The sequence below is a fragment of the Kwoniella pini genome, chromosome 1, assembly GCF_000512605.2.
Source record: "Kwoniella pini CBS 10737 chromosome 1, complete sequence".
Taxonomy (NCBI): Eukaryota; Fungi; Basidiomycota; class Tremellomycetes; order Tremellales; family Cryptococcaceae; genus Kwoniella; species Kwoniella pini.
The window spans coordinates 3,373,401-3,386,557 of record NC_091716.1 but is presented as its reverse complement, the minus strand read 5'-3'; the positions used below and the strand labels follow the sequence as shown (position 1 = coordinate 3,386,557).

Sequence of the window (13,157 nt, the reverse complement as noted above, 5' to 3'; positions counted from 1 at the left end):
TTATGATCTATCTATCTTCAGATTCCCAACATGCTCAACTACCTTCGTTCCTCTTTCTCCACCAAGAATGACACATGTACGATTGAGTCCTACTCAATCAAGTACATGGATAGTGGTAAATGCTGCACAGCTAAGTACGAGACGAGAACCTCTCGAGATCGCAAGGGTCATGAAGTAGGAAAAGAATTTAGGTATGCAGGGATCGAACCAAAATCGGAAATGACATCTTGGCGACGATTAGAAGTCAATGAGACTGAGAATGATGATAAAACGTCAATAGAAGAGGCTATTCAATGGATGGATGGAAACGCTCAAGTGGTAGACGAAGGTGAAACCGAATTCGGCCCAAAATGGAAAAAAGTGGCCCGATACAGGTCCAACAACCTTTCTGATGCTAGACTGATTGTGGATTGGACGAATGACAAAACAGACGAGAATTTTCGAGGTGTATTTACTTTCAAAGAATTGAGAGAACAATCAGAACGCGGCCGCAGTTCAGATTGGCGTTATCTCGAAGAAGCCTTGATTTCGCTGGGCGGCGACGACGAAATCTTAAATTTCAAAAATTCCACAGGAGATGTCAGCGAGGAGGATCAGCGCGCTGAGTGGGCGGAATTTGTAAAGCAAATGAGATACAGGGTTGGATACAATCAGAAAAAATGTGAGGTCAGACCGGACGACCCTGTTACTCTTTCTCCTCGACGAACTTTGGACCCCGATGGTACGGATGATTCCTCGAAGAAGGTGAGATTCGATGTACCTTAGGGGAGGACTAGATATAGTAGCTATGACGGATTTCATATCAGTTGCCCACCCTCGTTTAGTTAATACCCCTAGTGTTCCACAATGCCTGCCGTACGATCGTAGTGGGTCCTAATGACAGAGTAACTACATCTTGCCTTCAATACTCGTTTATATTCTCTTTTCAGTTATAGTATATACAATGCAGCTTTATTGTTTGTCAGACGCCTGATTTCGGGGGGCTTGCAGCAGATGTACCAAGTTCAGCAAATCCATTTAGTGAGAGGTTGACATTTTGGCCCAGCATGACTGTACATGACAGTGCATTATCGCTTTGCCTTTGTTCCGGAGATCTTTTGAGTACATTTGCACTAAGCATGAACTACGGAGCCTTCGTTGCCACCAAATGGGTCACTTCGTGGCATATTTACTTATTTATATGCTGTATATACCTGGGCTTTACACTTGAATCTGATCTTCCAATTCCAACATCTTATCCCTATTTTTCAAAAATGTCCACCAGTGATATCAGCTCTCGCGTCTTTTACGGGGAACCGACTGAGCGTACCATCATTGAATATGTACCGAACCCACGACTCTAGTCTTCCTCATGTGTACTGCAGCTTGAGACAGCTTGGTTCAGGACACGAGATGTTCTCGACGAGTGGAAGCATAAAATCGGACGCCAAATTGAGTTCGAAGGTATTGAGCCTAAATCAGAGAAGTCGGAGTGGCGATGATTCGACCCTTCATCCATGCAAATGGATAGGATGTCCCGACAAGAGCAGATTTTCAAGTGGTTAGAAGGGAATGCAGAAACAATCTCGAGAGAAAGCAATTCTTCGCAAGGGGTACGAGTACAAGTACATGAGGAGAAATAAACAAAATGGTGAAACCACTGATATGATCTCTATCGAACTATCGAACATTTCGACATCTTGATGCAGAATAAGATTTACAGCGGTTTCAGTCCTCAAGAGCTAAGAGCATCTCGTCGTTCCAGCAATCTACATACGACCAAATTCCGAGACGTCTCCAAAAGCATCGAGGAGAACCTCACAATATCGAATGTCGGTCTCAGTAAACTCCTCGACAGTAAAAACCGCCCCGAAGCCGGCAGATCCATTCTTCAATCACCAGATATGGATACGGACTGACCCTCAAAACATGTGCAGTTTCATGAAACCTTCTAGAGGGACAATCACCAGATATGGTAATTTGATTACCATTAACACCAACAGACCTCTTATTATGATTACTTCGATTATTCTGCACCGTCATTTTGCAGATCCCCGTACCACTTTATGACAGTTTGAGTTCCATTATCCCGTCCACCCTCGCATATATGCTTATTCACACGTTCTGGTATGTTCCGGTGCAGCTCTTTTTCTTTCAGAGACAAGTGGAGTCCAAAAGTGCTCAAAGGAAGTATGCACTGCTTTGCAGCATTCGAGTCGATAATGGACAAGCGACCTTTATATATATTTGGAATATACAAAATCTTACTTTGGTTTCAAACCCGGGTGATCAAGACTACTTTCTTATACTTTTTATCCATTGCTGACCAAAACTGCATCTATAACACCACAACATAATGTCAGAACCCGCGTCCACCGGGACAACAACTTCTATTGGAACTTTATCCACTTCCCCTCGAGGTCGATGTAAAAAGGGGCTTCGCCCATTATGGCAAACACGTCGGCAGCTCCAGCATGAATATGATAGAATGGGGACGATTAGTGAAATTACGAAATCGGGGTATGAAGAGACAAGAGCAGCATTGAGAGACCTGATTAAGACGAACCGAAAAACAACCAAGTTAGGTCGGCAGCGTACGGAATTATTAAAGGAGATAGCCAAGTCAGAGAATACTCCGTTTCCTTCCACAAAACGTAATTTCATACAGCTTAGAAAAGCAGATGGTGTATCCAGATCGGGAAGACCGACAAAAACTTCCGAAATTACGAAATTATGGGATGAAAGTAATGCTTCTAAGCGAAAACATTGGTCCAGTGAAAAATGGTCAGAATTGCAGCAAACGTTTAGAACAGAACGAGAAAAGGCTCTGAGTACCAACAAGACGTTACGAGAGGATATTGAGATTTTGGAGAGTATGGCGAGAACGTCACATTCCATGACAAACTCAGACCCCCGATCGAAGAGCGGAAGCTCATCTCCTGAAAGAGATGAGCAAGGTGAACGTTGGTTAGGTAGACTGAGGGACTTGAGACTTACCAAGAGGGCAAGGTGGGGAGCAAAGCAAAGCAAAGCCAGCGATTCAGATACTCCGTCAATTGGCACTGCCTCGAGCCGCTCATCGAGTGACAAGGAGACGTTGCCTGAGGGTAGAAGCTCCCTCTCGGTTTAGAGGTCTGATCTTTGATCCTTGTCAGCAAGGAATGTGTCAAAGATGGACATACACTTGTCTTGCTCTCCGCCTTTTCTTCAACTTGTGTCTCACTACTTAGTCCTCTAGATATTCACTGTGTGTTCTTTGAGTCGACTTTTAGTTTTAGATCGCCGTAAATATCGCTTAATGCATTCCCTCACAAGACTCCTCTCAAATGCTAATATTTGATTGCCCAGCTCTGACAGAAGAGAGAGCTATATGTATGATTTGACGACGTACATGGCTGCGTGGATTGGAAAGGCCTTCAATCTGCAGCGAGCATGATGTACCCCGCTCTGTATGCCTGTTTCTGCTCGCCTAGTCTCAAGCTTCCCTGTCGCTTCATTGTATCGCATTTTCGCTCTATTTCCAATTTCTAGAATCACTGGATGAACAATCCTTCATATAATGTGAGGAGCGGACTAGGGCTGAAAGCTGCCAATGGGATTTCAGGATTAAGATTTGACAACATAGGTCAGAGCGTCATGCATCCTACATGCCGTGTCTCCCACTAAGCCGTTGTCCGATCCGGTTTTCCGTAGATTTTGATTGTGGAAGTCAGCTGGAATATTCTTGTCCACACCCGAACCCGAAAAACGCGTCCTCTCGTACCTTCTTCTTACGAGATATTCTCGGACGCGTACCAGTATTGAGGAACATTACCATTTCGACAAGAACGCGCCTCTTTCGCTTCGGGTGAACATCAAAATCACGCGCCACCTTTTTATTTCGATTTTAACTTTTCGACCCTGATGCCCTCTTCCTCTCGTAAATGAGGAATATGGCTATCAGGTCCATAAAGAACCCTTGTAACGCAGATTGATATAGCACGACTGACATGTCTCGTTTTGCATGATTTACCTATGGTGCTAGAATAGTTCCTCGGAAGGATGTACAGTAGATCCAAGGATCGCTATATCTCGCTGCGCGTCAACGGCGTGGAATCAGTGTTCTAAGTTATACTCAGACCGCTTCGGATTTCCCCCTCTAACATTACAGAAGCCGTGATGTTTCCGCTATTTAACCCTAGGCCTCGCGCTAGAAGTTAAAAAAAGAAAGACAAAGTCAACATGAAGCCAGTCGCGTACATGACTGATATATCTCAAAACATTATGAATATTTTCGTTAATTCGTTCTTTACTAATCTTTTTCACTTTTACCAACGCCTTTGACAGGATTTTTCGACCGAGTATCGTTGAACGATACAGCTTTGATAGCTAACGACCTCCTCAAGATTCAATTACCTTACGACCAACAAATTGCCGATACCCCGACACTGTACCCATCATAGCACCGCAAAGAACCATCACCAACTATTTACACTTCGACCCAAATTATACGACATTTCACGAAGCCTCGACATCATGTCTTCCCCTATTCACAGTTACCTGTTCTCCCCCCCACCATCACCGCCAAGACGTGCGATTGACAAAGATCCTAATCATGGTCTGACGAGCATCAAGTCGTTACTACTGCCTACGGATTTCATACCTCGATCACCGAATGTAGACGGAGGTCTGAAGGTTAGATCGCCGCGGACACCTCAACAAAGCCGATTCACACTTGATAACGTATATCCATCGGGGTTCCCTTCCAAGCAGAAGGTAACAGACCCCGAAGCTACACCAATCGCTTCTTATTCAACCCCTACAACACCTCGACGAAGGCCTTCCGAGAAGACTGTCGCCTCCCCTCAATACGTCCCTTCAAATGTCCCTTCGACTCATATACCTATCCCATCAAGTCTCCCCAAACCACTCATCAGACTCTTTTTCTTGATTTCGTTGCTCTTGTCATCGATCCTTCTGCTTGTCTTTGTACCTTCAGCTAGACTTCCTAGCTTGAGGGCTGCAGGCATGTCTCGTAGACTCGCTCTCGACCCTAACGGAAAAGCTTTCATCGATATTCAAGGTGTAACAAGTTGGTCAGATGCTCGGGATAAGGATTATAGACCCCCTCAAATCAAAGCTCCCCACATGATGAAACGTACTTTTGAGAAAAAGACCGCTCCGGCCCGTGAGTCGCTAGTCTATGTCTGCCCAAACGGATATCAGCTGAATTATCTTCTCAGCTCATCCTCGCGCTTCACGACCCGCTCTGACTCCTCGACCCCTCCCCTCCTCTCATGAACTTCTTGCTCTCCAATCATACCTCTTATCGTCCGCTTACAATGTTATCCCTTCTCACGTCGACCCAACGGAGCCTATCGATGCCAACGCTGTTCTTGGTGTAGGTGTGCATAAGCTTGGGCCTTTGGGTGGCGACCTCGAACAAGCTTGGCTAGACGAGCTTAAAGGAGAACGAGAAGACGAGGTCATAGTTTGGTACGGTGGTGATGGGTGAGCCAACTTATGCGCATTCTCGGTTTTTCACGTTTCTAATAATCGCATAATGATAGTCGACCCAATCACCCTCATGAAGTGCTGGACTTCTTGGCTTCGGTCCATGGTTCATCCAGAAAACCAACTTTGGTCCCATGTCATTCTCGACCAGATCGAACGACATTATTATCTATCCTAGACAGATTGAACCTTCCTCTTCGGGACCATCCAATCATTATGATCGGTAATGAACCCATTGTGGGCGACATGCAATCTCTTGAAGAACTTCGACTTTCCGGTGAATTAGAAAATATGCTTTCGGAAATCGGCTGGAAAAAGGAAGCCAGATCTGATTGGAAGCCGAAATATGCTAAAGTACAAAAAAAGACTCTGACGGAGGTCGAACAAGCTTTGCAAGCTCAAGCGTTGGCTAAATTTGAAGCTGAATTAGAAGATGAGGTTTTATAGAACATTCAGGATCAGATAGGGGCATAGAAGGAACGCTGTGCGTTTATCCCTTCATGCGGAATACGAGACTTACATATGGTTTACACTATGAATGCAATCGAAGTCATTCACTTGCAAGCAAAGAGTCCAGAGCATAAGCCAAAGATACTTTTGCATAATTGGGAACACGTCTATATCGGCTGCAATCGACAAATCAAGCACTAACAGGAATAACAGGGACGATTGCAGTCTCGGCCTCTTTGTTCTTTTGCAGTGACAATTTGGTCAGATCTTTCCCGGCATCAATCGTATCGATGTATTGTTTCCAGACTTTGGTGACCTATTTAACGAGTCAATTAGGAGTTCTAGCGCTATACTGATATATACATACATCATATTCGTATATCCACTTGTTTTCAGCATTCCAATTACGCCTAGTCCTCTCGTTGATAAAGTCATTCTCGATCAGCGGAGGCGATATTGCTTCGATCTCCTTTGCATTGCTTGCGAAGTTGTTCAAAATTTGGTACTGCGGCGAGATTGTCAGCCACTACGCGACCTATACAAGTGGTTGCCAAGATGTTTTTACTCACCAAACCCTTGTAATGTGGCGATCTAACCTCATCGTACAGCCTAATCGCTTGGGAAACAGATTCTCCATTCTTGTGCGTATACAACAATGCCTGTGCGAGAACATATGCGTCTTCAAATGCGAATGCTGCCCCAGATCCAAAGGCTCCGGATAACGCTGAAACAGCGGATTAGTATGTGATCGAGCGTGGGGGAGCGAAGCTTTGGAGACCCACGATGAGAAGCATCGCCTAACAGTGCTATATGGCCGTTTGAGATGACCGATTCCAATCGAGGTCCACCAAACATGGCGAACTCTAACCATTCATCGGGGGCAGCTATGACTTGCTTGATAGTCTCACAATAGTGCTAACATAGTTGGCAAATCTGAGATCAACGACTTGAGCACTATTAGTCAGAACAAGGGGGCTCACGTCATAATGGTGCTGAACTTGCTCTGGCTTGACTTTCTGACCCCAACTGACCTTCTTGATATCTTCTTCTGGCTCTGATGCTCTTGTAGCAATCTCGAATAGGCCGTTGTCTAGCGGATCCGTGTATACATGTGTATCCTTCGTGTGCCAGAAGGTGGCTGCTTTTGGGATACCTTTGATATGGGCCACTTTCGATTGGGGAATAATCACTCTGTAAGCGACTTTGCCGGTGTATGATAATCTGTGATCTGGGAATGCGTGTTTTCGAACGGCCTAGTAAGAGATTATGAGCTGATTTGCACAAGCTCACTTTAGCTGTGAACGTACAGAACGTATACCATCAGCTCCTATCAGCAGATCAAATGGTCCGGCAGTGGTACCGTCTTCGAAAGTTAAATCAGTACCTTTAGAAGATTCTTCGATTTTTGATAACTCTTTCGATAACTGGACGAAGCCCTTAGGTACTTGTCCCAATAAGGCGTTCTGAAGCTTGTATCGCTCAATACGTGATCTCGGTGGTGCGTTAATTTCGACTAGGAGTCTGTCAGCGTCTGACGGTCTTTGTGGTTGTGTGTCAGAAGAATAGCGTACCTTTCTGAAATGATTGTGCAATCAATTCCCCTGTCAAACCGTTTCTTTGCTCATGATCCACTTTCGTACCATCTCCTCGTGCTGAAATTTGCTCAATAGCGTTCGCCGCTCCTAGCAGGTGAAGATGTCTCCAAGTATTTTGATTTATACTGATACCCTAAATTGCTCACCCATCAGTCTTGAGGTGTGAGGTTTGCCCTCTGGAACATTTCACACTCACTGCTCCGACCTCACGTAACTCCGTAGCTTGATCAAACGCGCTGAGCTCGACAAACGGCACTCGTAAGAGATGAATAATAGCTGCTAGACCACCGGGGCCTGTACCTATGACGGCTACTCTGATCTTTTCTTGTGGCTGTATGGTCATTCTTACTCTCCTTTTGCCTGTCCACAATACCGAAAATATCTAGCCGTCTTCTATATACGTTTGGTTTATCAATGCATTGACGTAAGTACTAGGCAGTCACTGATTGACGACAATCACGAAATAGATGAAAACAGCCTACATGGCTTCCGCCCTGAATAGCGGAAAATTTCGGATATTGCTGATTCATGCATGCGAATCAGCGTAGAAATTCTATTTGTGTAGCTGAAAGAATCATTTGTGATCAGAATAAAAGAGATGATGATCTCTGGCGTCATCAAAAGGCGGTTTATAACTTGGCTGTCGGATTTGTCCGTGTTATCTAACAGATTTCAAATCGGTATTTTTCCGACCCTTCATACGTTATCTGTTCCTAGAAAAGCGGTAACATTTGATGCCTATGTGATATGGCGTGATTGTTGACTTGCTACATCTCGACAATTATGGCGAAATGTTCAGTAAGCTCTTCGGTTATACTGATGAAAAGTGTTGTCGAATGCAATAAACGACAAGATACAAGAAATTCAGTGGGAACGTGTCGAGATGGCCGCTATTATGATTATTAAATGAATTGTAACGATCTAACTTCTTGAACACTAAGACTGCAGTACCAGTATTTTCGAGATCACAAAATGTCTATAGACACAGAGCCAGTTCCAGGGCATGGGTTTGGTCGTCCGATACGGACCGTTGCTGTGATCGGCTCCGGTCCTACCGGAACTCCAGCTGCAAAACACCTACAAGATGCTGGATTGAAGGTACGATTGTTCGAAAGACAGTCTCAATCAGGTGGAATTTGGAATTGGAGAGAAGATGCGTCTTTACCACTATCTGTACCTACACCACCACCTTCAGTTGGAGCTTTTACCCCTGTACTTCGAGAGAGTGGAGTCTATGAGGATCCGAATCGTAAGGAGCGTGAATTGTTCAGTCCACCAAATCCATGTTATTGGAATTTATCGAATAATGTTCCGACAACTACCATGGCTGTAAGTTCAGTATTGTTCACATGAAATTCCCAATGTGCTGATGACAGCTGTAGTTCAAAGATTATCCCTTCCCGGAAGGTACTGAACGAAATGTATCGCACACATTTTTAGCCAATTACGTACATGGATATGCGGAAAAGTTCGGTCTCGATAAAGTGGCCTCATATAACACCAGAGTGGAGCAGGTCGAGAAGGTGGATAGCAAGTGGAGATTAAACTTGAGGAAAGTAGAAGATGAAGGAGAAGATAAAGCTCGGGAAGAACAATGGTCGGAGGTGAGTCGAAATCGAGATTGATTGGCGCAAACGGCATCTGACTGATCGCCGATGCTCATAGGAATTCGATGCTGTGGTAGTCGCAACTGGACATTACAATGCACCATACATACCTCCATTCCCTGGAGCAGAGGAATGGGCAGCGGCATGGCCAGATAAAGTAATCCATTCGCAAGGATACCGTAAGCCGGAACCATACAAGGGCAAAGTAAGTCATTTGGTGTCTTATGCTATCCCAATGTAATCGCAGGGCTGATCCGGTGATTAGACTGTATTACTTGTTGGTATTGGTACAAGTGGTAATGATATTGCTCGAGATCTTGATCCTTACGTTGAGAAAACCTACATGGTAGGCAGAAACAAACTGCGAGGACCTGTTGCATATCAAAAACAAAGAAGAATGCAAAGATTCATGGTGCCGGAAAAAGCGGAACCTGTTTCTGAGATACACCGGTTTATACCCCCGACGGAAGGACAAAGCATAGACGAAGCAGAAATCGAATTGACCGATGGAAGAATACTGAAAGGACTTAGCGAGGTCATCTTCGCCACGGGGTAAGTGTTTTTACCTCCTTACTCGTGGATCAGCTCGTTGAGATATCTTTAGATACCAATACTCCTTCCCATTCCTTCCGAGCTATCATCAAGATTATCAAGGTGTCCGATCAGAGAAAATCAAGAAACATCCGTTAGTCTCTGATGGATCTGGAGTTCTGAATTTATGGCGAGACGTCTTTTACATACCCGATCCTACCCTTACCTTTATCGGATTAAGCGTAAATACATCAGCATTCTCATTTTTCGAATATCAATCCATTTCAATCGCGAGGGTGTTGGCTGGTAAAGCCAGGATACCAATTGAGGCCAAGCGTTGGGCAGATTATGCTGAGCTCGTCAACGAAAAGGGCGAAGGTAAATTCAGTCATCTCCTAAATAGGGATGGAGAAAGAAAATACGTAAAAGAAACGGTTGAATGGTTGAATAGAGATGCTGAATGGTCCGGATCAGAATCAATAGAAGGTCATACCCCAGAATGGATAGCCGAGAGTGATAAAATGCAAGAACTCCTTGCAATGAAGTATGGGGTGACCCCTGAGATCCTGAAACAGATCAATGAGGAAATTGAAGCTGGAAATGGTCAAAACGTAGCCGGCAACTCGAAAATCTATGAGACTGCAGCTGAAGAAACTAATGCCAGGATCGCGGAAGGAATTGCTAGGAGGACAACCGTTGTGAAAGCTTGATCAGTAGGGTTAATTATTCGATGCATCGATATGTCTAAACCTCAACGCAGCATTCTAGGCCATGTCAAAACCAACAGACACACTCGCCAAAGCCAAAGATAGCGCGAATACTGGCGTGGTGTTTTTGAGACCCGTTGTGTGGCAGACGCCATTGCACAAAGGTACAATGAATGCATACTCCGATCGGACAATTAGAACATTCTATGTTTCATTTCAAATCCCAAGTACATAAAGAGCGTTGTTGCAGTAGCAGTAAAATGAACGGTTACACTGGAAATGTTATTTTTGATACCACTATTGTAGAACGGCAAGCTGTTTGTGTTCCGGCGTGGTGTTACCTGGAGTAGCGGGCTGACTATCATCGGCACTGTCGTAGGCCTTTGAGTCGTATGTCTCGCTGACATCACCGGTCGAAGCGGCTTCGATCTCTGCTTGTGTTTTCTTCTTCTCGTCTCTCCGAATGAGGAGCAGAATAGCGGTGATCCAGAAGACTGAAATGACAGAGCTCTGTTAGCCTCTGTGCGCACTGGGTGGAAAATAAAACCAAGTCCGAAACGGGGAGCGATCAAGGAGGCTACACTTGGCTATCGGGAGAGATTGGACACGAAGTTAGTGACTTACTCAAGATGATGTTCAATATCAATGACCAGGTCCATCCTTTCTTGGCCTTTGGGAAATTGGTTGTCTTCCAAACAAAGTTGGGAGCCTAGGAAGGGGCATTAGTGCGAGATCGAAGGCGTTTTGAGACGTCCGGAACTTACGACTGCTTGAACAACATAAGCCAAATCATTCGCTGCACTAACAAGTAATGCTCTTTTCTCGGTATCATCCGAGCAGAGCTCATTGATGAACGTAAGGATAAGGGGTCCTGCACCTTGACCAATCTGACTGATATAATACATTGCGAAAGTGGCGTGAATATTTTTGTATAAGGGGAAGGTCCTCATGATAGCCGCAATGATGAGCTAAATCAGGTCATTGGGATCAGTTGTGGCGGCCTTGATGAAGGTGAGGATTTGAATCGGCCTACCGAGTAAACCGCACCGATATACACGAAAGGCCATCTTCGTCCGCGGAACAGCCCGTCGGACAGCCAAGCAAAAGCGAGGGCAACAACAATGAAGATCGCGGTTTGAGGCAAGGGTACTTAGGTGTTACTTTATATTAGTAATTTCCGGTACCAACAAAGTGAGTGTGCGACTTACAAAGGTTGATTTGGTCTATGGTGTATGTCTTGCCAGGAACAGGAGGATTCTTTTTGGCATTGAATGATTTGAGCCAGTATCCAATAGCAGCTTGTGGGTATTGATTGTTCCAGATGACGTATAAAAGCGCTAAAAGTGAACGTTCAGCTTGTCATCCAGAATCAATGGAGATATCGGTCGAGAACGACTTACGAAGGAAATAGGTGTGCCAACTGAGGAAGAGACTCTTGAATTTAGCTCTAGTCCACGGCTTCTTACCGGCTCGGCCAATCTTCTTCAATCGAGTTTGCGCCAAAGTAAATTCCTAAGGCAGAACCAGAAGATGAGTCGATCTGATCGCTGGTATGGACGACGCTGTACTCACATCATCAGACAGCCACCAAGTCTTCTTACCTTGAAGCGGAAGTGGAGGGAAGAAGAAGAATCCGAAAATAGCAATCGGGAGAGTGATTATAGCATCAATGATGAAAAGCCATCTGATAGTAAAAACAATCAGATCTTGCAACCCTTCGACCATGGCAGCAGAACGGCTCACCTCCAACCAGCTATTCCATGAACACCGGATAGATTCTTGTACGCTGCAGCTTGAAGAAATCCAGAAAACATTTGACCCAATGAGCCTGCCAACCAGAAAATCATAGCCCGTTTACCAATCTCCGATGGAGTGTACCATGAACCAAGGAGATAGTGTATACCAGGATAGAAACCAGATCTGACGGGAACCTCTGTTAGAATCGCACAACCTCAGAAAAAGCAAAGTGACTCACTCGAAAAGACCAACCAAAAATCGTAAAGCATATAATGCCTTGAAGGATTTTACTGAGTACGTGGCCAATGTTGCGATTCCCCAGCCTAATTCCAACTGCAAAAAACATCATTAGCGCATCCTTCAAGCCAATGTTCAAATTCAAAGAATCGCGTACAGCAGGAATAACCCATCGTGGCTCGACTCGAGTTAATAGTAGATTTGAAGGGATTTGGCCTATCACATATCCAACGGTCCATATTGATGTACTTGTCACAAGTTGATTGCCATACATGTTGAGGTCTTCTTTCATTCCTGATAGGAACTGTGTTTGAAACAATTTTCGGTCAGTCTTGACCCTCACGAGAGGTACAGGCCATCTGTTTGACCTGTTTTCAAACGTCTAGAAAACTTACAGCTGTATTGGTGTTAGTCTGATCTAAGTTCTTGATGCTACAGTCCTTTGTCAGCGATGTATCGAGTCGCGAGGAGCAAAACGAGCGCGCTTACAAGCTTAATTTTACAGAAAGATGAGACAAATAATGGTCAGTTCTGCTCACCTACAACACCATGCCTTATTTGAGCAAACTCACTATCCAAGCTATAAACGTTGCTGTCAGCCCGAGGACTTCATTCATGGCGAGATACAGTACTTACGGAAGCAAAAGTCAGGATAACCGCGTCTACTTTAAAAAGCAATTTTCTTTCGGCAGGTGGTTTATCGAGAGTGTCCCATATTCTACCTTTCCAAGTGGATTTTGGAACCACTTCCTTCGAGGGATCTTCGACATCACCATCATTGGTAACAGGAAAAGGATAAGTAGGCTTAGACATATTGCTAG

The 13,157-nt window shown here is 44.7% G+C and overlaps 6 protein-coding genes across 6 annotated transcripts; 4 read left to right on the top strand and 2 right to left on the bottom strand.

Annotated features, from left to right (window-relative positions):
* Positions 1-105: 105 nt before the first annotated feature.
* On the top strand, positions 106-765 carry I206_101293 (uncharacterized protein; the record flags this gene model as incomplete). Its single annotated transcript, XM_019151815.1, has 1 exon — positions 106-765. One exon carries the CDS (start codon positions 106-108, stop codon positions 763-765), a length of 660 nt encoding a protein of 219 aa, XP_019013953.1.
* Positions 766-2,335: 1,570 nt separating this feature from the next.
* Positions 2,336-3,109, top strand: I206_101292 (uncharacterized protein; the record flags this gene model as incomplete). The annotated part of the gene is made up of 1 exon (XM_019151816.1): positions 2,336-3,109. The coding sequence occupies one exon, from the start codon at positions 2,336-2,338 to the stop codon at positions 3,107-3,109; it is 774 nt and encodes a 257-aa protein (XP_019013954.1).
* Positions 3,110-4,494: 1,385 nt separating this feature from the next.
* Positions 4,495-5,919, top strand: I206_101291 (uncharacterized protein; the record flags this gene model as incomplete). Its single annotated transcript, XM_019151817.1, has 3 exons — positions 4,495-5,146; positions 5,202-5,469; positions 5,529-5,919. 3 exons carry the CDS (start codon positions 4,495-4,497, stop codon positions 5,917-5,919), a joined length of 1,311 nt encoding a protein of 436 aa, XP_019013955.1.
* Positions 5,920-6,112: 193 nt separating this feature from the next.
* I206_101290 (uncharacterized protein) lies at positions 6,113-7,860 on the bottom strand (the record flags this gene model as incomplete). The annotated part of the gene is made up of 8 exons (XM_019151818.1): positions 6,113-6,238; positions 6,290-6,427; positions 6,492-6,646; positions 6,705-6,837; positions 6,903-7,175; positions 7,230-7,435; positions 7,494-7,650; positions 7,714-7,860. 8 exons carry the CDS (start codon positions 7,858-7,860, stop codon positions 6,113-6,115), a joined length of 1,335 nt encoding a protein of 444 aa, XP_019013956.1.
* Positions 7,861-8,489: 629 nt separating this feature from the next.
* I206_101289 (uncharacterized protein) lies at positions 8,490-10,365 on the top strand (the record flags this gene model as incomplete). Its single annotated transcript, XM_019151819.1, has 5 exons — positions 8,490-8,846; positions 8,900-9,121; positions 9,183-9,329; positions 9,390-9,676; positions 9,729-10,365. The coding sequence occupies 5 exons, from the start codon at positions 8,490-8,492 to the stop codon at positions 10,363-10,365; spliced, it is 1,650 nt and encodes a 549-aa protein (XP_019013957.1).
* Positions 10,366-10,659: 294 nt separating this feature from the next.
* Positions 10,660-13,149, bottom strand: I206_101288 (uncharacterized protein; the record flags this gene model as incomplete). Its single annotated transcript, XM_019151820.1, has 13 exons — positions 10,660-10,856; positions 10,987-11,071; positions 11,127-11,330; positions 11,396-11,511; positions 11,571-11,699; positions 11,763-11,874; positions 11,935-12,046; positions 12,106-12,282; positions 12,338-12,432; positions 12,494-12,640; positions 12,732-12,768; positions 12,909-12,916; positions 12,973-13,149. 13 exons carry the CDS (start codon positions 13,147-13,149, stop codon positions 10,660-10,662), a joined length of 1,596 nt encoding a protein of 531 aa, XP_019013958.1.
* Between the last annotated feature and the right edge of the window lie 8 nt (positions 13,150-13,157).